General features: G+C 43.8%; 1 protein-coding gene across 10 annotated transcripts in view; it reads left to right on the top strand.

The window, feature by feature from the left end:
- nfic (nuclear factor I/C) overlaps positions 1-26,173 on the top strand; it is a 450,718-nt gene that overhangs the window by 313,377 nt on the left and 111,168 nt on the right. For all 10 annotated transcript variants that reach the window (XM_069928654.1, XM_069928657.1, XM_069928660.1 and 7 more), the window contains 2 exons: positions 13,754-13,882; positions 22,301-22,488. In XM_069928654.1, the coding sequence (XP_069784755.1) occupies positions 13,754-13,882; positions 22,301-22,488 (317 nt within the window). The remainder of the gene's footprint in view (positions 1-13,753; positions 13,883-22,300; positions 22,489-26,173) is intronic.

Genomic DNA, 26,173 nt, shown 5'->3' with positions numbered 1-26,173 from the left:
TATGTTGTCCTTTCAGACCATTCAGGATGTCCTGTTGTCAAATTGAAGTACAAATTGTTTTATTGTAACCTCATGCAGAACCAAGACATGTTGCTGGAAAAACTCAGCAAGTCAACCTTATGTAGCAAAGCTAAAGATACATGAGCAATATTTTGGGGCAAAGTCCTTCATCTATTTTTCTTTTATTTTGGCACCTATGTACATTTTTCTCACTTGATGAAAGGCTCAAGCACAAAACATGGTTATATATCTTTAGCCCCTTTCAAACTGCATCCCAGTAAATCGGCCATTCAGTGTCCCGGGATAGGGATGGTGGTTTGGCCACTTCTAACGCTTTCACAATTACGAGGGTTTATCCCTGGAGTTTGGTCTGTTCTACCTTTAATAGGAAGTGCCTGCAATGCAATTGCCCATTTCACACTTGCCTGATCTCAACACCGGCGTCTGCAGACACCGGGGATTATACTTGGGGTCGAGGCCAGCAATCCCCAACATGAGATGATGTTATCTGACCCCGGCGTTGAGCAGATTTTGCCTCACAGTTGCCAATTTAAAAGCCGATTGGCGTTCGATTCCTGGGATCACTGCCAGGTGCGAAAGGGGCTTTTATCTTTGCTACGTAAAGAACGCTGTTTGACCTGTTGAATTTTTCCAGCCTTGTGTTTTTACTTCAATCACCGTGTCTGCAGACTTTTCTGTCAAAGTTCTGTGCCTCTGTGTTTTATCTGGAATCCAGTTCTGCTGAACATAAAATATAGCATCAATTATACAATTATTTGGATTGATTTTCACTGATCATTTTATTTCTTGCAAGTTTATTTCTCAATCTGTATGAAATCCTCTCCCGACGGGCATCATTCCTTGTAAGCACGGCTGTCAGTCTCGGCAGAGGGAGCAGGAGTCAGCTCACCTGCCAAGAAACATTTTCGAGGCTGATTTCACTGCCCAGTCTCCTGTTGTAACCGTGGCCAAAGAATCCACGGAGGCATGTGAACCTGGAAGGGATCAGCAAGTCCCTGCAGAGAGTACTGGCGATTGCCTTTACTAAGCATCTCCAGGATGGGCCCACTTAGATCAGAGGTGCTGAGGAACGATGATGATTCTATTGTCATCCACATTCTTCTTTTCTTTGGCTTGGCTTCGCGGACGAAGATTTATGGAGGGGGTAAATGTCCACATCAGCTGCAGGCTCGTTTGTGGCTGACAAGTCCGATGCGGGACAGGCAGACACGATTGCAGCGGATGCAGGGGAAAAATGGTTGGTTGGGGTTGGGTGTTGGGTTTTTCCTCCTTTGCCTTTTGTCAGTGAGGTGGGCTCTTCGGTCTTCTTCAAAGGAGGTTGCTGCCCGCCAAACTGTGAGGCGCCAAGATGCACGGTTTGAGGCGTTATCAGCCCACTGGCGGTGGTCAATGTGGCAGGCACCAAGAGATTTCTTTAGGCAGTCCCTGTACCTTTTCTTTGGTGCACCTCTGTCACGGTGGCCAGTGGAGAGCTCGCCATATAACATGATCTTGGGAAGGCGATGGTCCTCCATTCTGGAGACGTGACCCATCCAGCTCAGCTGGATCTTCAGCAGCGTGGACTCGATGCTGTCGACCTCTGCCACATTGCCACATATACACCAAAATTCTTACTTGTTGCAGCCGAACAGGTTCTTGTAGGGAGAAACCTGAAAAGAGTTGAATTAAATTAAAAGACACAAGAAATACATAAGATAGTAGGGAGGCACGGTAAGTGTAGTGGTTAACGCTAGGGTATTACAGCGCACCAGCAGCCCAGGTTCAAATCCAACGCTGTCTGTAAGAAGTATCCAGAAATGGGGAGGATGTACATACTTCTTACAGACAGTTTCCTCCCACTCTTCAAAACGTCCAGGTGTTGTGTTAATTGGGGTATTTGGGTAACATGGGCTCGTGGGCCAAAAGGGGCTGTTACTATGCTCAATGTCTAAATTGAAATGGAAGGGGGTGTGGGTTAAGCAGCAAGGAACCTGTTTGGCTCAGTGGGAGAGCAAACATGGCAGCTCTTTAAGAGAGTTTAAATCTATGACGGGGGAAAAATGTTTTTGGGGACTCTTGGAATGTTTGTGAGTTAAAAACAAGGCTGAAACAGGATTGTGTAGAGCAGTGGTTCTCAACTTTTTTCTTTCCACTCACATACCACTTTAAGTATTCCCTTTGACATAAGTGCCCTGTGATTAGTAAGGGATTGCTTAAGGTTGTATGTGGGTGGAAAGAAAATGGTTGAAAACCACTGTTTTAAATCGTACCCAATTGACTCGTTATGCACACGGTTTCGTAACTTCAAAGGAAATGGGCCAATAACAATTATTCTCAAGCAAAATATTTCAGTAAAAATTGGGTCTCAAGCAGTGATTCTCAACCTTCCCTTCCCACTCACACACCACCTTAAGCCATCACAGAGCACCGATGGCGTAAGAATTACTTAAAGTGGGATGTGAGTGGAAACAAAAAGGTTGAAAACCACGGTGTAGTGTATGTTTTCCGAACTAAAAGTAAACATGAGATCTGAATCTCCAGCGAAGGCATGCTGTCCATCTATAGGCTGCTTCAGCTATTCCCTAGATTTACACAGCCTCCCACATTCACATATTGAACAACTATTCCGGATGGTTTGTTGCAATGCTAAAAGATTCCACTGTTTTAGCACACACCGGTCCTTTGAGGTCAGTCATCAGGCTAAAACTTGTGTAACCATCGTTTGAATTCTACCGTGCACCAGTAGTAGTTTCTGTGTCACCTGCCACATGGTGTAGGCGGGGCTTTGGGAGGCCTCGTCATGTACCACAGCCATTACCAGAGGGAGCAGGAGACATGAGCCTGCGGGCGCGGGAACTTTGAGCAAAAAAAACATCTGCTGACCGAGCACCATCAGTGGAAGCAAAAGAAATGTCAGCATTTCAGGTCAGTGCCCTTCACCATGGACTGAGAGCTCCAAGGAGAGATAGATACCCAGTTCAAGAACGTAAGAAACAGGAGCAAAAGTCGTCCATCTGTCCCGTCGACCCTTCTCTGCCATTCAATAAGATCACGGCTGATCTGGCTGTAAACTTGGCTCCACCCACCCACCTGTTCCTCATAACCCTTAATTCCCCTACCATTCAAAAACTGAAATATCTATGCCTTAAATATATTCATTGCCATAAATATATTCCATCTATGCCATAAATATATTCACTGTTCTGCTTCATTGGGCAGAGAATTCCACAGATTCACCACCCTCTGGGAGAAGCAGTTCCTCCTCATCTCTGTCTTAAATCTACTTCCCTGAATCTTGTAGACTGGGCTCACCTGTCAGTGGAAACAACGTTCCTATTTTTATCTATTCTTTTTGTAATTTCAAACGAGGTTCCCATTTTTCACCTGACATAGATTTCAACTCTTCTAACTTGCTGCCATTTTTGCTTCCCTCCACCACACCCACCGACCCAAAGGTGTTCCTTGCTCTTTAAAGTGTACCATGGCCCACCATCCCATTTACATTTCAATTTTATTTTATTTTAAATTTAGACATACAGCATGACAACAGGCCCTTCCAGCCCACAAGTCTGTGCTGCTCAAATACCCTGGACGTTTTGAAGGGTGAGAGGAAACCGGAGAGAAAATCCATGCAAACACGAGAGAACATATAAACTCTTTTCAGACAATTCCGGATTCCGTTGCACTAACCACTACACTAACTATACCTCCCTACTCTCTTAGGTATTTATTGTTTCTTTTAATTTAATTCAACTAGTTTACTATTTTCAATTTTCCCCTTACAAATACCTGTTTAACTACAGCAGGTAGGAATTATGGTGTGTGTGTGTGTGTGTGTGTGTGTGTGTGTGTGTGTGTGTGTGTGTGTGTGTGTGTGTGTGTGCATATATATATATAGTATTACTGGACCATAATGGAACCGGGCCAATCATGGAGGTGCTTCATAAAGATAAACACCAGTACTGTCTGCAGGGACTCGCTAATCTCTTCCATGTTCAGAGCTGGTATGAGGATAACAAGCTGCCTGAAAGACTGATGGATTTATTAATGGCTTTCCAGAACACAAAGGGGTATGGAGAAAGACAAGGAGTGCAAGCCACTGTACTCTGGCCCAAATAGTCTCCCTTTTTCTGATCCTCTGAAAGTGGGATCATGTCATCCAGAGAAGGTGGGGGGAATTTTTCTACGTTTCGCAGGCTGTGCCCATTTTGAAAGGGCTAGGGTATTACAGCGCACCAGCAGCCCATTCAGAAGTGAAATCGGATCTTTGCCCAGCCATGCTCAGATCTCAATGGAACAAGAGTGTCACCCGGTGGTACTATACAAAAGGAAGGTACCTCCTGGAGACCGAGGACCAGCGATCGATGGGAGCTTGCTGATTCAACAACAGTCTGCAGAATGATGGGGCATCATCCTGGCCCCTTCTCCACTGACACCTTGTCTCAGGAATTAATGGGAATTAACCGGTTAACGGTCCAGTAGAAAAGGAAAACGATCAGCAGACGTCATATCCTTGGCGTCAGCTGACACCGACGTGGAAAAAAGGACAACTTCCATCCATTCCATTTAAAGGTAGCTTCTCCAATCCCCGAGGATGAGTTGGGTTCAGTGGAAAAGCAGTCAGTGTCCCACCCGGTTAAAGGTGGCCCAGTAGAAAGAGCACAAACGACTTCCTATCATGGGGACACTGCACGGCCAAATAACTGGGATGCCAGTGGAAAAAGGGCTTATGATGCCGAAGGAGACCAAGAGGAGGAGGGCTTGTGTACACAGGAAGTGTGGTTGGTGGTGTGAGGTCAGAATGAAAATGCCCCCAGAGTAATGTTAACTCTGGTTCATTCAACTTTTCTAAAGGCTGAGAAGGGTACTTAAATGCAGTTGCTCTTGTCAATGTATTTACTCAAAATTTATGCCTGCTGAGATCTAGTTGCTATTGAAATTGTAACTGCAGAAAAGATTTATTGGAGAAGCAAGGCCAGGGGAATTAGGAGTGCAATGTTGGTGTGAATTGATACACACGTTGTTTAGACTGTGATTTACAGGTTTCTCCTCTGACAGTTAGCAGGCTGTAAATTACCCACCTTTACATAAAATGGAATTTCAGAAGCAGTGAAGAAAATCAAATCTCTGTTGATAAATGATTTTTTCTTGTAATAAGGATTCGTGGTAGGGTCAGGAACTTGTGTGGCAATGTTACAAGTGCAGAGATTTTATCTGCTGTAGTAAATCCTTCTGACCCCAAGGCTGCAGGGGTTGGAACTGGAGACTGAAAGTGATTGGCCCAGCAGGTGGCTGGGATTATTGTGAGGGTTTGTTTTCCTGTCTAGACAGGCCCAATTAGCCTTTCATTAGCAAGTGGTTAGTTGGTCACGTTCAAAGAAATTTCACTGGAGGTGGAGGAAGAGTGGCAGCTGTGGAACAAGCTGCAAGCCACCCGGCATGGCTAAGAGGGGATGCCATTGTAACTGGGGGTGTAGCAACACCTCCCACCCCTTCCCCCACCACCCCCTCCCCATACCCACCCTACTTCCCCATCCCGCTCCCCATTTCCTTCCCCATCTCCCTCACCCCCGACCCCATCCCTACCCCTCCTCCCCCTTTCCCCACCCCCCTCACCCCATCCTGCTCCCCATACCCCCCCTTCCCCCACATCCCTCTCTCCATCCCTCCCTCCCCAGCCCTTTGTTATCGGAGCAGAATCTTCAGCTGATTTCGAGACTGATGGTGACTTTGGCTCTAGACATACAAGGTCACTAAGGGAGCCGCAGACTCCCACAGATGGACAGGCGGAGCATCGCTTACACAAAGCCTCAATGTGCTGCCCATGAACGGCCTCGTTTCTCTTCCTAAGCTCCGTTATTCCATCATAAGCTGATCCCTTCTCCCACTCAGCCCCACGCCTCTGCCTTCTCGCCATAACCGACTATACAGATTCCGATTAATCTCTGCTTTAAATACACACAAGGACCAAGCCTCCGCAGCCATCCATAGTAGCAAATTCCATAGGTTCTCCTGGCTAAAGAAATTCCTCTGCGTCTCTTTTAAATGAGCACCCTTCAATCCTGAAGTTAGGTTCCCTTGTCCTTGACTCCCCTACCATGGGAAACAACTTTGCCACTCTGCCCAGGCCTTTCATCAGTTGATACTTCTATGAGGTCCCCTCATCCTTCTAAACTCCAAGGAGTAAAGTCCAAGAGTTGTCAACCGTTCCTCCTGTGCTAATCCCTTCATTCCAGGAATCATTCTTGTGAATTTTCTCTGAACCCGCTCCAATGCCAGCACATCCTTTCTTAAATAAGGACCCCAAAACTGTATCCTGCACTCCAAGTGAGGCCTCACCAGTGCCTCGTAAAGCCTAAACATCATTCCCCAGCTCTTAAATCCAATTTTTCTAGACTTGGATATGTCACAGATGGTTTTTTTTTTAATCCCCCTTTTATAGAAAGTAAATACTGTTATATTTTAACTGCTGCCTGATTGCACTGATTTTGCTTTTGTGATAACACAAATAGTTTGGGCAGGAATTAAAAATCATGCCCAAAAATCAAAAGATTTGAAAGGTGAATCAATAGGATTCTTTGAGGATGCACTGTTCTCATTGATTGGAATTAGTATTACAATAGATTCTGACATTCAGATATCATTGAATGACCTTCCACTTCACAGGAGAAAGCTCATGGGTTCAAGGAGAACGTTGTTCATTAATTAGCCAGTTAATAAGAAACAGATGTTATATTTCTAATTGGACAGTGCTGTCAGTTTGATGTTGTCAATCAGAAGACCTTTGCTATTTATAATTATTTGTTAAAATATTGCACATGGAAAGATTATTGCTTACATGATGAGTTACGGGTTATCATAAGGAGGAGTGTTTGATGGCTCTTGGCCGGTACTTGTTGGAATTTTTGATATCATTAAAACATTTAGAATGTTGAAAGGCATGGACAGAGTAGATGTTGAAAGGCTGTTTCCCATGATGGGAGAGTCTTGGACAAGAGGGCACAACTTCAGGATTGAAGGGCATCCTGAACATAGCTGCAAAGCAATTTCTTCAGCCAGAGGGCAGATCATTGGGTGTGTTTAAGGGAGAGATTGATAGGTTCTTGATTAGCCAGTGCATGGGGAGAAGGCCAGGCAGAAGGGCTGAGTGGGAAAATGGATCAGCTCATTATTAAATAGCAGGGCTGGCTTGATGGGCTGAATAGCCTATTTCTGCTCCTGTCTATTATTGTCTAATAAGTTGTCAGGACCTGGACACCCAGGGAAGTTAGGTACCAATTACTGATTCATGGTGTTAATTTGGGGAGGCCTGTCCTCTCTTCAACTGAAGGAAATGTTGATGATGTTTTCTTTCCTTGTGAATGGAATGGGAGTGACCTCCTGATATCAGCAAGGTTGAACCCTGATGCAGGTCCCATCCCGAAACATTGACTATCTCTCTACCACCATGGACACTGCCTGCCCTGCTGTACTTCCTTCAGAGTCTACTTTGTGATCAGGATTGTGGCATCTGCACTCTCTTGGGCCTCCTGGCCCCAACTGCTTCTGCACCAATCTCTCGAGAACATCTCCATTATTATCTCCTGCCTTGGTGAACACCTTGGGTTATTTGCCATTGTTAATCCATTCCTTTGCATGGTCCATCAGTGTTGATTTTGTATAGTGTCTTTAGTACGTGAAACACCTCAAATTGCTTCAGTTGTGTACAATAAGTCTAATTTTGACACTGAGCATACCAGAAAGCACTCGATTGTCTCGAAAAATAACAGGATTTATTTCTGATGCTTCCTTGTGTAATAGAAGGAGGCCTTTGAATGTTTGCCTGCTCTCGGTATCACCTTCCACCTGTATTCACCTATACCCTCTCTCTCACTCACTTCTGGTTCTGCCATCCACGCACACCAGCGATAATTTACCATGGAAAATTAACCAACCTTAGACACCGGGTTGTCAAGGTCACCTTTCTTCCTGAGGGTGGTTAACAAAATAATTTACTGAACTTTCAAAAACAGGTGAGACTCAAAGTTGTAAAGGTGTTATTTATAAAGGAATATACTGTAGATCCATTCATATGAAATGAATGGCAGATGGAGTAAACCAGAGGCAAGAAAAGCTCAGGACAAGAATAAAGAACTCCAGAGGGTTGTTCACTCGGCCTGCAACTTCACAGGCACCAGACTTCACTCCATCGAAGACATCTACATGAGGCGGTGTCTTAAAAAAAATCAGCCTCTATCCCTAAAGACCACCACCACCTCTTCACTCTGCTACCATTGGAAAAAAGGTACAGGAGCCTAAAGACAAGAATTTAATAGCACAGAGACAGCTTCTGTCCTGCTGCCATCAGATTCCTGAATTATCAATGAACCAAAGACACTGCTTTACTTTTTGTACACTATTATTTTTATTTTTTTTATAGTAATGTTGTAAGATGGTTTTAATATGAAGGTTTTCATTATGATGCAAACACTGAATTTCATGACTTGCTCATTTTGTTTTTGTATTGTATATAGATATGTTTTGGGGAGATGAATTGGGGCAGGTTTTTTAGTGCAGGTCACATACAAACACTTCAACACAGACCTCATTTAAAATACTGGAGCTCTGCTCAAGCCAGACAGAGCGGCTTGTGGGGGCCTTTGCAAAAACTTTGGGGAGTGCCTAAGAGACTTCACTAATGGATTGCTGTTTTGAAAAGCAACAGATGAAAGAACCCGAACGAGTAGTTCGGAGCCACAGGCTATCTGGGAGTGTTGTTTGCTGTTCTAAGAGGGTCGTAGTTTTTGGCAAACAGAGAAGGAGTCAAACAGGCTTTACTCTTAGGGAGAGAGAGAGAGAGAGTGCAGTTCTGCAGTTTTACAGTCAGCAGGAGCTGGGACTGGGACAGGACAAGCTGGAAAACTTGTGGAAAAAAAAACATTTTGCAGACAGCTTGTGAGTGCTTAGTTCAGCCTGGTCAAAGCCCTGTGGTCCATATAAGAGGAGAGGACTGGCTGCCTAATGTTTCACTTGAAATAAGTGAAACAAAAAGGAACTCTGTGGTAACCTGAAAGAAAGAGGTTATCATCTGGAAAACCCTGATGGAGCAAGTTTCTTCGGCAATTCACTGACGTTGCTGATTAAAAGGAATTAGTCTGAGTCCAGGAGCAACAAATCTCTCTCTGAAAACCAACAAGAACCTTCCTGAGTGGTAACCATTTACCCTTCAAGCAACAAAGCCTGGTGAACTTCATAAATATTAAATTCTGTGCACAGTATAAGAATTGCCTGCAACCAGTGAACTTGCAGGAATGAGAAATGAGATCGGACCATAAATCAAAGAACTTTTCTAAACTTACACACACATTCTAAGCATGCACTTAGAAGTAGAAGGGGGCTGTTAGATTAGTTAATAGTGGTAAATTAAAGTGTGATCCTGTTTTCATGTTTAAAGATAAGTAAAAGCAACTTTTGTTTCAGTCACCATTTGTCTTGGTGAATATCTAGTGCTGCTGGGTTTTGGTGTCCTCTGGGCTCGTAACAATAAATACTGATTCTGAGTCTAATGTTGACAACTCTGGCAGGAAGAACAGAAGAGCAGAATATTATTTAAAAGATGTAAGATCTGGATGTCCCTGTACACATTTACCATGCAGGTATTGCAAGTCATCAAGACAGAAAATTATATGCTTTGTTGCAAAAGGGTTAAAGCAGGAAGCTGGAAGTTGCATGATAACTGTACGCTCCACGGCAAGAGTGCAGGGCCTTTGAATAACAGGTGAAAACCTGTGAGCTTCTAACTGGGCTGATGGAGTATCAGTGAATCATAAAAACATAGAGGGACCTTGGGGCCCAAATCCATACAATTCTCACGGTTGGCGCATGGGATGATAGGATAGTTGAGAAATCCTATGGGATGCTGCGCTTCTTAAGTTGGGAATGAGTTCAGAAGTCATGTTGGAAGTCTACAAATCTCTGGTGAGACCACCCTTGGAATATTGTGTTCAGTTCTGGTCACCTCACGATCAAAAGGATGTGGAAGCTATGGAGAGGATGCAGAAGAGATTTACCAGGATGTTGCCTGGATTGGAAAATAAGTCTTATGTGGCAAGATTAGCTGAGCGGGACTTTTTTCTTTGGAGAGATAAAGGGTGAGAGGTGACTTAAGATTCTGAGAGGCATTAATAAGGGAGACCAGGAAGCACCTTTTCCCCAGGGCAGAAATAGCAAGAGGACATCTGTGCAAAGTGAAGGGAGGAAAATTTAGGGGAGACATCAGGGGTACATTTTTTACACAGAGAGTTGTGACACAACATTGAGGGCCAAAGGGACTGTACTGTGCTGTAGTGTTCTATGTTCATACGGCTGAAAACAATATCCCACAGCCCAGCTCCCACAATTTGTACCCATTGTGACTCTTCTCGACACCACTGGTGAATGCTGTGAGCTTGTGGTAGAGCCTTGTTCCAGGGGCTGAGCTTTCATCCAGCAATATTAGAAACAGGAGCGAGAGTAGCCCCTCGAGCCTGCTCCGCCATTTCATAAGGTCCTGGCTAATCCAGCCGCAGACTCAGTTCTGTCCCCAGAACTCTTAATTCCCCTATTATTCAAAAATCTCTCTAACTGTCTTAAATATATTGAATGAGCCGGCCCCTACTGCTTCCTTGAATCTATGCACGGATTCACAACTCTCTGGGAGAAGCAGTTCCTCCTGATCTCTCCCCTTTATCTTTAATCTGCTGCTGAGGTCAGGGGCAATGTCTCTGTTCTTTCCTCAGGAGACTGTCTCCTGCGGAGACAGCTGTGGATAGAGAGTCGCTGACGTGTATGGCGATCCTGCAGAGAACTACCTGCAGTGCACGGCTCAGCACATCTCAGACTGACGTACCCTTGTGATCAGATTGGTGGGGGGGCGGGGCGCGGTGCGACACCATCAGAGGTCAGAGCCAGTGCATCTGACTGTTCTGCCTCTGCCCTCTGTCTGGGGAATTCAGAGAGGTGATGTTCTGAGGGATCAATGCATTAGGATCTTCAGCTCCACAACAGGGTCAGATCCAGGGCCTTGTAAATAACGCCTTGTGCTTAATTATCCCCTGGTATTTAAAATATTGGAATAATATTTTATCTCTATAAATCACCTTAAATTTTAAAAATTATTTCAGTCGAGTTGAACTCTTTAAATCTCTCTGGCTCGGAAAAGCAGCTGACAGAATCAGACTCCTCTCTTCACCGCCCTCCCGTCAGGAGGAAGATTCATGAGTGTGAGATTCAAGGACAGCTTCTTCTCCACTGCTAAGAGTCTGAACGAACGTCATCCCAGTAACCCTGTTCTAGCTGATGTCTCTCTGTAACTCTGCATTCTGTGCTGTTTTTATTTTGCTGTATTTACATATGGTTGACTTGCTGGATACTTTTTCACTGCAACTTGAACTGCATGGAACTAGTTTTGAGACACCTCCTCCCTCACTACCATTCAGGCCCCTAAACCATCATTCCAAGTGAAGCAACATTTTACTTATGACTCTGCAGGGGGGCATCGACTCCATCCGGTGCTCCATTTGTGGTCTCCTCTACATCGGAGAGACGGGACGCAGCCTGGGAGATTGCTTCGTTGAGCACTCGGCACTGTCCACCGTAATAATGTGGATCTCCTAGAACCCAGCCATTTCAATTCCCTGTCCCATTCCCTTGCTGACATGTCTGTCCACGGTCCCATACACTGCCAGATTAAGACCACCTGCAAATTGGAGGAACAACACTTCATCTTCTATCTGGGCCCCCTCCAACAGGATGGCATCAATATCGGCTTCTCCAGTTTCCTTGAACCACCCCTCCTTCCCCCATCTGCTTTCTCCAACTCTATCTCTTTCGCTCTCTCTCTTCCCTTTCTCCTCTGCCTCCTTTCACAGAGCCAGAATCAATTCTCACCTTTCCTCATGTTATCCAATTAACACCTTTTGGCTGTTGATCTGGACTCCTCCCCCTTTCTCTCTCCAGTGTTTATTCAGACACATTCCTGTTTTTTTTTTGTTTAAAGAAGGGCTTAGGCCCGAAACATTGGTAATATATCAGTAATACTTAGATAAAATGGCAGTGCTGTTACTGCACCAGCGATCAGGACCGGGGTTCAAATCCCATGCTGTCTGTAAGGAGTTTCTACATTTTCTCTGTGTCTGCGTGGGTTTTCCCCAGGGACTCTGGTTCAAAAATGTACTAGGGGTTGTAGGTCAATTAGGTGTAATTGGGCAGCACAGCTTGCGGGCCAGAAGGTCCTGCTTCCATGTTGTATGTCTAATTTTTAAAATTATATCTTTACCTCCTATGCACGCTGTGAGACTGGCTGAGGTACTCCAGCATTTCTATGTGGTTTTACTAGATTATTTTTTTAAACTTTATTTATTCATTCAAAAAACAAATAATATATGACATATATAGCAATTAAACATGAACATTTTTTATATATATATAAAAAAAGAAAAGAAAGAGAGAGAAAACCCCCCCTTCAGCCATAAAAAAAGAAAAAAAGGATATTTAAAAAAATTAAATATACATATTAAAATCTAATCAATGTAAATTGAAATGTAAATATTCTGAATATAACAGCCACTTATTAATAAAAAATTATAATTATCATGTGAAACATACATAATTTTTTCCATTATTAAATCTCATATTTGATCGCATTATGCCATCTATTAATATCAATCATATTTGTATCTTTCCACGTACTAGCAATTACTAGATTTTTGTTACCCTTGTGAAGGTTAGAAATGAGCAGGAGTAGACGATTCTTCCCCTCAAACCTGCTCATCTGATTTACTCTGCACTCCCTCGAAAACCCACCACCCCCCCCCCCCCCCACCGTCCATGTCACCCTCTCAAGAGTGTATCCACCTCGGCCGTTAAAGTAGACAGACTTCTAACAGAGTCCAGGCTACTGAGGGGAGGTTTGGGGAGATGTCAGCTGAGGCTGGACCTGGGATGACAGCAGCAGCACAGCTCACCGGAAGTGAACAGGCTCCAAGGAACGGAGAGACTGGGTCAGGTTTCTGATCCGGGACATTCAACCCCCTTGAGTGTATTCAAGACTGAGGTAGAGTTTTTGGGCCCCGAAGGGGTCAGCTCGAATCAGGTCGGGGGTCAAGTGGATGTAAACAAGGTCAGGCAGGCCAGACATAAGGAGCCAGGTGTCCTGTTCCTGCTGTTATTGCAATGGAAGTAGGATGCTGGAGGTTCCCAGCAAGGAATGCAGCATCTGTGGTGAGAGAAACAGAGTCAAGGTTTCAGGTCAATGGGCTTTCATCAGAACTGGGAAACGTATTTCAGTGCAGAGATGGTCAGAGAGAAGAAGGTGGTGGTGAGTAACCTGAACACATTCACTCTCTTTCTGTTCCATAAATACCTGTTCTGGTTGACGATGAAGGAAGAGGGGAAGATACAACGGTACGATTTTGTGTATTTTATATACTTGACAATACAAGGGATCTTGAACCTTAACGTCATCTTTTTTAACCTTGGTCCTGCTAAAGGGTTCAGACCTGAAATGTTGACGGGCCGCTTCTACCCATGGATACTGTCTGACCCACTGAGTTCTTCCAGCAAATTTTTGTTGGCTCAACATTCCCGCACCTGCTGGTTTTGTTTCCCCAATTACCTGACCTCTGATTATCCACTTGAGATAGTCCAGGAACTCCGAGATGCCCCAGCAGCAGAGAAGAAGGTAAGAGTGAGTAGTGGGAGGTGCTGAGACCTTTTCTGCTTGTGCTTCCCTCAGGTATCTCCCCGACAGTGAAGAAGACGGAGATGGACAAATCTCCATTCAACAGCCCCTCTCCGCAGGACTCATCTTCACGGCTGGGTAGCTTCACACAGCACCACCGTCCCGTGATCGCTGTACACAGTGGTAAGTGTATCACTCACCTCACAGGCGGCCCTTGAAAGTCAGGAACGGAGCTTGCAATTATTTATCAGGTGTTCCAGCAAACAGCAGGTCACACCGAATTAGGAGCCTGACATTAATTAGTCCCTATTTTTAGCGGCACAGTTAGTGCAAGGTGACATGATTAGCCAAGTGAGCAGTTAGCACGCGCTTTTTTCAGCGCCAACAACCCAATTTCGAATCCACCGCTGTCTGTAAGGAGTTTGTACGTCCTCCATGCGACCGCGGTGGTTTCCTCTGGGTGCTCCGGTTTCCTCCCACGTTCCAAAGACATACATGGTTAGTTGGTTGATTGGTCACATGGGTGTAATTGGGCAGCATGGGCTCATGGGCTGGAAGGCCTACCATGCATTATCTCTAAGCCAGTGATTTTTAAACTTTTTCTTTCCACTCACATACCATCTTAAGTATTCCCTATGCCACAGCTGCTCTGTGATTAATAAGGTATATGAGTGGGAAGAAAAAGTTTGAAAACCACTGTTTTAATTCTACCTAATTGACACATTATGTCCATGGTTTCATAACTCCAAAGGAAATGGACCAATGACAATTTTTCTCAAGCAAAATATTTCACTAACAATTGGATCTAGAGCAGTGGTTCTCAACTTTTTTTCCCTAACTCACATGCCACCTTAAGTAATCCCTTACTAATCACAGAGCACCTATGGCATAGAGATTACTTAAAGTGGTATATGAGTGGGAAGAAAAAGTTTGAGGACCAGTACTCTAAACTTAAAATTTAAAATCATAAATTTATGATTCCAACTACTTCGTTTTGGAAATATCTACTGAGTAAAATAAGCAGATAAAGTTATTGTCCTGCCACCTACACATACATTTGGATTGCTAGATCGTTTTTATACATTATAACTTTAAAATTATATAAATTTATTTTGTCTAAATCAGGCTACCCATCCTGTTGGTCAGGATTTGGAACTGGACTCTTCCCACTGGGAATCACCCTCCCACGACTGTCCTTTACCCCCTCGTCCTTCATCCACATGTCTGATGGCTGTTTACATCTTCCCGACAGAAATGGGATCAAAAGGGCATAACCTTCGCCTTTGTTGTTAGTTCCTAGTTAAACAAAGAGGTAGGAGCCTGCGGTGAACAAAAGGTCCCTGCTGCCTTCACTTTTACTGACTTGCCAACAAAGCCTTTAACATGCAGGACTTCCAAAAATGTCAACATCTGTGTACCAGATGTTAAGAGCAGTGGCTCTATTGATTTTTGTTGTTCATCAGTTGCTCTTGAGTAAGACCATAGTCTTTAGAATTGTGAAATGTACGAAGGTAGCTGATTAGACCAGTCTGAGCTCCAAAGTTCCTGATGGCGGAGGTGTGGGGAAGTCGTTCTTGAGTTTCAAGATTCTCCTTTCCCCATTTGCCTGCTCATTCCGCCTTCTTCAGATGAGCAAGCACCACTTTTTGTGTGGGTAGGTCCAACGCTGGTTGTCCCCTGTATCCGTGGCGCTTCAAGATGTCATGTCCATTCGTAGAAATAATATCTATTAACTGGGTAAAGCAGTTTGACCAGGGCCACCAAGTCCTGAGCATGCCAGACAGTGAAGTTTTACCACATTGATAGTAATTCTTGTGGTAAGTCTTTGCTATGCTGAGTAACTGGACTGAAATCATTTGGTAGAAAGGCAGATGAACAGGAAAGTCTGCGGATGCTGGGGTCGAATGCAACACAAAAATGTTGGAGTAACTCAGCATGTTACGCAGAATCCATGGAAGTAAAGGGTACCCTAAATTTCAGGTCTGGGGTCTGTATGAGCAAAAAAACCTGAATAAAAAGGATGGATGGGAGAGGGGAGAAGAGGAGAGGAGGGAGGGAGGAGCACAGGTTAACAGGTAGAAAAAAGTAGTGTGCCTTCACTCACAATCCAGTACCTCTGGATTATAATTTTAAATTTTAAAAACAATTGAGGTTCATGTCCTCTGAATTAGCAAAAGTCCATCACAACATCAAGCATTTTTCTTTGGCTTGGCTTCGCGGATGAAGATTTATGGAGGGGTAAATGTCCACGTCAGCATACCTCAAGACAAACAGGCAAGGCCACATTTGGCCTTATATTTTCAATTAAATTCACATAAATTGACTTAAAACAAAGGGGTTTGATGTAAATTGTATCTGCCAATGCTCACTGTGTGAAAAGATACCAATCAGTGAACTTCTGACTATTGTCTATTCATGTGAAAATGAAAGTTCAAGTTGAAGTTTATTTGTCTCAAAATGCAGAGCACAGTTCTTCAGTGAGCAAAGTAACTTGTTATCGCTAACATTCAGCCGGGTAAGAAGCACAATTTGCAGAGTATAGGATTGCCATGAAAAGGAAGATCAATTAGCACCCAGCCAGGACAATGTGATTCTGTTACTGATGTTGGATTACTTCTGATCTTTGATATCACTGGACAACAATTTTTTTTCAAAAGGTTTGCTTCCTGGAAAAAAAATGGGTATTGTGATAGGCAACTTCAAGATGAACGCAAAGATAATTTCAGATTTGCCATATCACGAAGGAAGTTCGAGAAACATTAAGTTAACTTTTATTGAATTTAGCATGTTTAATCACATAACAATGCTGACACATTAGTTCAACAGACCTAAGCATGTTTTGCTGCTGATTTTTGTTTGTACTCAGCATCTGATGCCTCTCATGTCAGTGTCCAACAGCATTGGTGGATTCCAGTTGCCCTGATATCAATTTTCCATGGCCACAATATCCTGATGAAACCTCCTACCACGTTTGTGTCTGACAGCACCAAGATCAGCGGGGAAGATGTCCAAGTGCGAACGTAGAAAACGAATTTTCAATGACACATTGCACTTCCTGGTTTTGTATGTTTGAAGTAGACCTAAAATATGACAGGAAATCATAATAATAGGTTATATCTAAGTTTTAAGGTGATTTTCGTGATCAGCAGCTCAAAATGCATTCAATACACCCAAAAGTGTTCAGGAAGCAAAATATTCATTTTCCAGTGTATTCTTGATGCTCTTTCAAACTCCACACAGGCAGCACCTGGTGTCAGTACTGAAGCAAGGTGCTATTGTCAGACAGTGGTCTACAAGCTGTGCCAACCAAGTGACCTTGAATGCCTGTAGCCACAGACCCTGGTCAGTGCATCAATATGTGAGCGGGTTCCTCGTACTTCATCCTTTTAATTATGAAAATGTGGTGTAGTACAAGGATTAATGAAGCTTGAGCAACATTCTTTCATATTTACAGCAGGGTCATGACAACGCTTGTCTCATATCCTGCAGTTCAACAAACTTATTGGTATTTGTATAATATTGGTACAACAAAGCCAGTTTTAGATCATTGCTTATTTTGAATCGATTGGAGCAGGCCACTGCTTGTGGGTTGACTTGCTGTTTCCACACTGATCAATATGATTTCTCCCAACTCCAAGAATGTTAAAACCAGGGCAAAAAACTGTGTATAAAACTGGAAAACGGCAAGTGCTGGAGAAATAGAACATCGTCCACAGAGGCTGATGGCCTGCTGAGTTTCTCCAGCACTTTGGTACATTGTTCAAGAACTGTAGTCGAAAGAAAATCAATTAACTCACACTAGTTGGATACAGCCAGAAAGTTCTTAACTGCAGGGACTCACATTTATAAGCTTTTTAAAGTCCTTTTTAAAAAAGGCTCAGTTTCCGATCTAAAACACAAGGCATTAGTTTGGAGCTGAATCTGTGTATCACCTTCCTGTGACTACAATTCTTGAACAATGCACCAAAGTACTGGAGGAACTCAGCAGGTTGTGCAGGCTTCCTGATTGTGTCAGAGGTCTGGATTTGGAGCTTAGTTGCCAATGGATCAAACAGGTCTCAGTGCGGCTGCAGGATCTGAAGGGATTCTATCTTCTCTTTCTCTTGTACTGTAAGGGGAGCCGAGCAATACTAATGGTGACTCATGGTCTGCCTTACTGCAGGTAAAATTTAAAGTATACAATGTATATTGTATTTTTAAAGTGCTATTGCATGACAATAGTCAGCATGGCTTTTGTGAAGGGAAGGTCGTGCCTCACAAGCCTAATTGAGTTTTTTGAGGAGGTAACAAAAGAAACTGATGAGGGTGGGTGGGGGGTGGGGGTTAGATGTGGTCTATGTGGATTTTTGCAAGGCATTTGACAAGATCCCCCATGAGAGACTCTTCCCTCATCCTGAAAGTCATGAGTCACAGGATCAGTGGAAACTTGGCTGTGGGGGTAAAACTGGCTTGTCGGAAGAAAGCAGAAGTAGTAGAAGGAAAGTATTCTGCCTGGAGGTCGGTGATGAGTGGAGTTCCACAGAGACCCTTGCTCTTTGTGACTTTTATAAATGACCTGGAGGCTGAAGGATGGGCCAGTAAGTTTGCGGATGACACAAAGGTTGGAGGAGTTGTGGAGATGAAGGTTATTGAAGGTTACAAGAGGATATAGACAGGATGCAGAGTTGGGCAGAAAAGTGGCAGATGGAGTTCAATCTGGATAAGAATAAGGTGATGCGCTTTGGAAGGACAAACCAGAAGGATGAGTACAGACAGGGTTAATGGTCACCTACTTGAGTGTGGATGACCTTGGGGTTCGAATCCATACATCCCTCAAGGTTGCCGCATAGGTTGATAGGATAGTTAAGAAGGCTGATGGGATGCTGGGCTGCATTAATAAGGGGATTGAATTCAGGAGTAGAGAGATCATGTTACAACTCTACAAATCTTTGGTCAGACCACATTTAGAGTATTGTGTTCAGTTCTGGTCACTTCGAAATAGGAAGGATATGGAAACTTTGGAGAGAGTGCAGAGAAGATTTACCAGGATGTTGCTTGGATTGGTAAACAATTCTTATGAGGCAAGGTTAGCAGAGCTGAGACTTTTCTCTTTGGAGCGTAGAAGAATGAGGGGAGATTTGATAGAGGTCTACAAGATTATGAGAGGCATAAATAGGGTGGACAGCCAGCATCTGTTTCCCAGGGCAGGATCAGCGAACACCAGAAGACATGTGTACAAAGTTAAGGGAGGGAAGTTTAGGGGAGACATCGGGGGTAAGTTTATTACAGTGAGAGTTGTGAGTGCCAGGAATGCCTTGCTGGGGATGGTGGTGGAGGCTGAAACATTAGGGACATTTAAGAGACTCTTAGACAGACACATGGATGAAATGAAAATAGAGGGTTTTGGGGTAGGGAGGGTTTAGTACTTTTTTTAGGAAGGAATATATAGGTCAGCACGGAAGGGCCTGTACTGTGCTGAATTGTTCTATGTTCTAATCAAAAGAACCTTGAAGCTTGGTAAGTTGTCTGCTGTGGGTTGACCCCAGTGTGTCGGTGAATGCTAGAATCGGGGGGGGGGGAGTTGATGGGAATGGGGTCATCTAGATGGATCAAATCAGTGGACTGAAGGGCCTGTTTCCATGTTGTCTTGCTCCATTGGTCTTGGTATATTTTCAACAAATGTACAAGCACTGGACAACAAAGATTTTGCTCCCTGAACACTGTTATTATATTTCCCAGAAAGCAAACTGTTTAGGTCAGTCCAAACATGCCTTGGAACGCACTCATTTGCTAAACAAATGTTGTATTAGACCTGGACATGCTTAGTCGGGATAGATGCAGACTGACTATAAAAGCAGCTCACATATATAAATGCTGTGCATTACATTGATTATAGCTTGAACATAGTGAGTGTACTTAACAATAGCATTTATTTTCTTCAGGAAGATTCAATACAGCAGGAATGTGATACATTCTGTTACATCTGTGGTGAGTATACACCTAAGGCTCAAAGTTGCAGCATGGCTGCTCTTAATAAGAAAGCCAATTAATGCTATTTTGTTTTTTAAATTGGTGACTCGGGTATCAAATGCTGAGGACAAATGAAAATCAGCGGCAAAACATTTTTAGGTCAGTTGAACTAACACAATGTTTCAGCATCTTTATGTGATTAAAAATTGCTAAATTCAATAAAAATTAAGTTAATGTTTCACCAACAAACCTACATGATGCAGCAGATCTGAAATTATCTTCTGGTCCAGCTTGTTGTCTATCATAATCCACATTTTATTTTTTCAGAAAGCAAATCTGAACAATTGTTGTCCTGTGTAATTAGCCCTCCAGATTACTTCAGAGCTGGCCTGCTGAGAAAGCCATAATTATACAGGCTCTTTGGCCCATTTCATCGATGCTAACCCTCCAATATTTAAAGCTGCACCATGCGTTTAAGTGCCAAGCACAGGATATGTTGGAGTTTCCCAAGGAAGATACGAGGCCCGACATTTTCAGAGGCTTCTTCATCACTTCAAACAGAAATGGAGTCCTTTGTTGACAGAGACCCAATGCTCAGTTCCCTCTGCAGCTCCCTAGCCAAGGAAGCGATCAATGCCAATAACTCAGATTGTGCAGCTGCATTACAGCTCCAGAAACCTAGATTCAATCCTAACCTCCGGCACTGTTGCCGTGGAGTTTGCACATTCTCACTGTTGACTGGATGTTTCCTCCAGTGGTTCCTGTTTCCGCCCACATCCCAAAGATGTGCTAGTCATACGTTAATTGACCACTGCAAATTGCCACCAGTGTAGTTGATTGGCTAGAGGATTTGAGTAGAGTTGATGGGAACTGAGAGAATAAAGATTATCTAAAAGTAAATAACACCACTGAATATCCATGCACCTCTCTCATAGCTCAGTAATGAAACAATGTAGAAATCTAAAATGTTGCACATAAGTTTGGTTATGTTCTTGGGAGTTACTATCTCAGAGGATCATTCCTTGGGTCATCACAGTGATTACATCATGAAGAAAGCACATCCGTGCCTCATCATCCTCGGGAGTTTGTGGAAGTTTGTTATAACATCGGAAACACTGGAAAATTTCTACAGATGTGCGGTGCAAAGTGTGCTGACTGGCTACATCACGGTCTGGTATGGAGACACTAGTACCCCTGAACGTAAACCAGTGCAAATGGTAGAGGACACAGCCCAGGATGTCACAGGCAAATCCCTTCCCACTATCAAGAACATCTATTGGGGACGCTGCCATCAAAGACCTGTGGCAATCATCAAGGATCTACACTACCCAACACACATCACTGTTCTCGGTGCTACCATCAGGAAAGAGGTACAGGTGCCACAAGACTCACACCACCAGGTTCAGGAACAGCTGCTACCCCTCTACCATCAGACTCCTCAATGACAAACTCAATCAGGGACTCATTTAAGGACTCTTACTTCCGCACTCCCAATAACTAGTCATTCTGCCTCGCCTATAGGAAAAAGGAATCTCAGGGATGTATGTGATGTCGTGTACGTTCTCTGACAAGAAATCTGATATCTGAAATATGCACTGCATTCTTGGTTTTTCTAAATCCCTCTCAGAATATCTCCATCACCCAAGGGGACCTAATTTTAATTTTCCCTTTTGAAAATTAACTAGATGTTTTTCAGATCTATTTTTGACATGCCATGTTGGTGGCCTAACCCAGGGGTGTTTGGTCTACCAGAACCACAAAGAGAAGCTGAAAATTTGTACACTCAGGTACTGCTGGAGACCAGCTGCAATGTAAATCTGTTAGATGGAAGTATCCCAGAAAAAGAAACGAGCTCAGTGAGATAACAAAGCAGTGCCTAAGCTACTATTACAGAGGCTGTTTGCAATGATCAAGAAATCCTTTATTTTTGGGATGCTTCAGGAGGGAATGTCCTCATTAATCCACTGATGTCTGAAGTTCAATTGCAAAACACAATCTCCCTGGCCATGCATCATAGACATTCCCCATCACCAACTTGTAGGCACTCCCATTGATTGGTAACTTTTAAATATATGTTCAGTTATAATTGTATATGATTCACAAAGATGAAGCTGCTTCTCAAGTTGAAAGAAATAACAAATTTGAACATTGTTATGGGACTTGAATAAGACCTTGTTAAAAATGATGATTCACAAATGAGAGGCAGCTAATACCTGTGGTAATGTGGAAAACAAGGCATCTTATGGTGCAAAGAGCCACATATACACACAAGAAAGCCACATATATGCACAGTTAATGTAGTGATTAGCGCAACACTGCTACAGCACCAGCATTAGGAACTGGGTTTCGAATCCCACGCTATCTGTAAGGAGTTTGTACGTTCTCCCCATGTCTGCATGGGTTTCTTCCGGGTGCTCTGGTTTCCTCCCATCTTTCAAAACATATCGGGGGCCATAGGTCAATTGGGTGTAATTGGGCGATACGGCCTTGTGGGCTGAAAGGGCCCTGTTACTGTGCTGAGTGCCTAATTTTTTTTCAAATCTATATATTTTTAAAAAGTGAATCCCTTTAAAATTCAAAATATGAGTAAACCTTGATTGTTTCTATCTTAAAATGATTTTAAGCTAAATCTGTTCATTTATGTACTTGTAGGTCTTACATCAAGAAGCCCTCATGCCTCTTCAAGTTTGCATTTTCCAACAACTTCCATCCTCCCCCAGGGTGCTTCAGGCTACTTCCCCCACACGACAATCCGGTTCCCACCTCATCTCAGTCCTCAGGACCCTCTCAAGGATTTGGTCTCACTAGCCTGTGATGCATCTAATCAACAACCAGGCTCGGTAAGAGTGTTCTTTCCTGCACACGTTCTGATGCGCTTTCCTGAAAACGGGAAATCGAGCCTCATTCAGCGTCATTAAAGAATATATGGGGGAATTCAGTTAAAAACAAATTACATCTTCCCTCATTGTCAGCTTTTCATCTTCCTCCCCTGGTGTTGAAGAATTTGTCCAAAAAAAATCCAGAATATCCCAAGGAGCTATAAAGAGAGTTTGCTACAGTTGCCAGAAGTCAGGGTTTTATCGAAGGGTTTAGTGTGTGTGTGTGTGTGTGTGTGTGTGTGTGTGTGTGTGTGTGTGTGTGTGTGTGTGTGTGTGTGTGTGTGTGTGTGTGTGTGTGTGTGTGTGTTCCACATGCAACCTGCCGTTCTGAGTTTGGGTCTGAGTAGAACCCTCCCACCACCACGTTCATGACCATGAAACTATCTCACTTTAGTTCCAAGAAGATCCACCTTCCATTCTTGGGTCATACATCCCCACCGCACCATCTGTGGTTTAAGCCATGCCATCTGTCCTGATTGATCTTCTCCCTCTGGCCATATCACCTCCATTCGTGCTCTTTACATCCCACATTCACTTGGGCTGGTGGGCACCTCTTCATGCCCTCCTGCTCTGGCTCTATGTGCCCCATTCCCTTCTCTTGGTGGCAGCTCGAGTTCTTGGTCAGCACCAATCCCACCACCACTTCTTGCTCCATGTTGTTCAAATGCCCATCATGTGCTCGAAAGCATCACTTCCTCATCCTATATCATGTGGTCTACATCTTCTTGATGTAGCAGAATGTCTGGTTACTGAACCAACAAGTATTCTATCCCCTTCTCTGCATTCTCAACCATCCTCTGTGGCCTCATAGAACCACCCCCCTTTCTCCTCTCCCCTCTCACATACCTACCTCCCTTCCCAACACAGAACCACCCCCTCCCTCTCCCCTCTCAAACCTACCTCCCTCCCACTTCCCACAAAGAATCATCCCCTTTCTCCCCATACAGTACCATTCTCCCTCCACACATACCTATCCCTTCCCTCCCTCCATACTGAACCACTCCGTCCTTCCCCCCCCCCACCCAGAGCCACTGCCTCCCTCCACACTGAACCATCCTTTCCCTCCTCCAACAAAACTAGTGCCCTCTATCCCTCCTTCCCCCTCACAGAACTACCGCCTCCTTCCCCCTCACAGAACTACTGTCTCCTTCTCCTCACACTGAACTACAGCTCCCCCCCACTCAGAATTACCGCCCTCCCTCCCCACACAGAAATACCACACTCCCTCCTTCCCTCTACACAGAACCTCCTCCTCCTTCCCTACACACAGAACTATGACCCTCCCTCCACACCAAACTACCCCTTCAATCCATAATTCATGCAGAACTAGCTCCTGTCATGGACCCTACAGTAATCCCCTTTCCCTCAGTCCCCACAGTATCCCCTCCCCTCATACACTCAACAGTATTACCATGCCTTCCCCCCCCCTTTCAGTTTTTGCTTCAGTTACCTCCAACATCACTCTTTCCTCTCCACACTTCCACATCCATCCACGGAAGACTGTTTTTTTTTATTTTTCCCAACTGTTGTCATTGGTTGATCACACTTAGGATTTCAAACTTCCAGAATGAGAGCCCATTTGCCCAGGCCAGTGGAGATGGCCCCATTGTCTGGAGGATGTGATTTCCATCAACCTCCTTCACAGCACATGGAATGTGCCTGATCCAATTATAAGTTGCACAATTTTCTAATATGTCTTTTATACATTGACTTGTGTCCTTTGTGTATGTGTATGATTAATTAGATCTCTGGATAAGGTGGATGGAACTTCTCGTTCCAAAGAATTTGACAACTGATGAATTTTTTTTTATTGATATTGTTGATCAGTCGTCTCTTGGTAGCTAAGATCTGGGAAGTAAGAAGAATCACCAGTTCAGTATTTTTCAGGGATGCTATGGAGGAAGTGCCACTTGACTGAAGTATCCTAGTAATAACTTGGAATCTTCTACGTCCATCTAGGAGAGGTCCCTGTATTGGTTTTAAAGTAGGTGAATATAGCATGACCGCCCTGCTATTGTGTCACATCAGTCCATATCCCCAAACACCACACTGAGCTTTGAACTCTTATCCTTCTAACTCAGCATGTACTTTAGGAGCAATTACTTTTTTATAATTAGTTCCTTACCCTCTATGGTATCTATTTTAAAACCAGAATTAGCTGTGCAAATATAAGTGTGTTGTAGCCAGCCACTATACAGAACAGCAACACCTAGAAGCAATAATATCTTGTCAACTGTGAGCTGGATGAAGAGTTAAGGATGAAGAGTTGCTCAAATTTCTCTGTATGTAGGCAAATGTTAACTGAACTATTTAGATTTTGTGGTTGTTCTGAGACAGATGTTTACAGGTCATCATGATTCACCAGCTATTGTTTGCAAATCTTGCTCATTAGAAGCAAATCTTGCTCATTGAATATGCAGATAATTATCAATTAGAATTCAGCCCAGTTGCTTTGAAATAGATCTTTATGATTTACATGCATTAATACAATCTAAAGGCATGAATTATCCTGCTGCTGCTTCCATCTACCTGGGCCTGGAAGGTGGGGTAAAGTGACCCAGAGACATCTCCATCAGTCTGCATTGAGGCACCTTCGACCAGGACTGTCCGTATTCAGCCATGCCCAGGTCAGCCACTCAGGTGTCAAAATGATCCCACAGAAACAGGGTCAAAAGTCACAACAGAATATTAAATGAGCAACCGTTTTATTTAATTTAACGAGAAAAGAAAACTTAATGCTCCTGCATTTCCAGCTTTATTTGTTACAAGCGATGTGATGTGCCAATTTTAAGGGTTGCACTGCATAGTCATGCATGTGGTTTGTAAAGGAGGTATCTAAGTTCAATGTGCTGGAGAAGCACACTCTCCCCGTCACATATCACCTGGAGAGGTGCGTTTACATTAGGAATCTCCAGCATCCAATGTAGAATGCCTTGCCGTGAAACGTGGACCTACTGCAGTCAACACCAAGACCGACGGTGACTAATATCCCACAGTGCTGTTTGCAATGATTCAATAAGCATTCAGGCAGTGAGGCTGAAATAGCTCTCTGTGAGGGGACATAAGACATAGGAGCAGAAATAGGCCTTTCAGCCCATTGATCTGCCCCGCCATTCAATCAATGCAATTTTCCCACTCAGCCCCACTGTCCAGCCTTCTTCCTATAACCTTCGATGCCCTGGCTGAAAAACGCCATGTTGCCATGGCAACAAATTTCACAGATTTATTATCATCTGGCTGAAGAAATTCCTCTGTACCTCTGTTCGAAGCAGACACCCTTCAATCCTGAAGCTTTGCCCTCTTGTCCTAGACTCTCCCCCTATGGGAAACAACCTTTCTATATCTACTCTGTCCATGCCTTTCATCATTCAAGAACAGCCCTGTCAAACACTTCTCATGTGATAACCCTCTCATTACCGGAATTGTCCTTGTGAACTTTCTCTGAACCCTCTTCAATGCCATCACATCTTTTCTTAAGTGAGGAGCCCAGAACTGCTCACAATGCTCCAAATGAGGTCCCACCACTTCCTTGGAAACCTACTGAAATGCATTACTCTTGAAATGAATGGCAGCATTGTAATTGCCTTCTTCGCCACCAGCTCAACATTCATGTTTATCTTCAGGATATCCTGTGTGAGGACTCCCA

Source organism: Narcine bancroftii, chromosome 3, assembly GCF_036971445.1.
Source record: "Narcine bancroftii isolate sNarBan1 chromosome 3, sNarBan1.hap1, whole genome shotgun sequence".
NCBI classification, from domain to species: domain Eukaryota; kingdom Metazoa; phylum Chordata; class Chondrichthyes; order Torpediniformes; family Narcinidae; genus Narcine; species Narcine bancroftii.
Note: the sequence above shows the minus strand (reverse complement) of the source record. Positions and strands in the feature narration are given on the sequence as shown.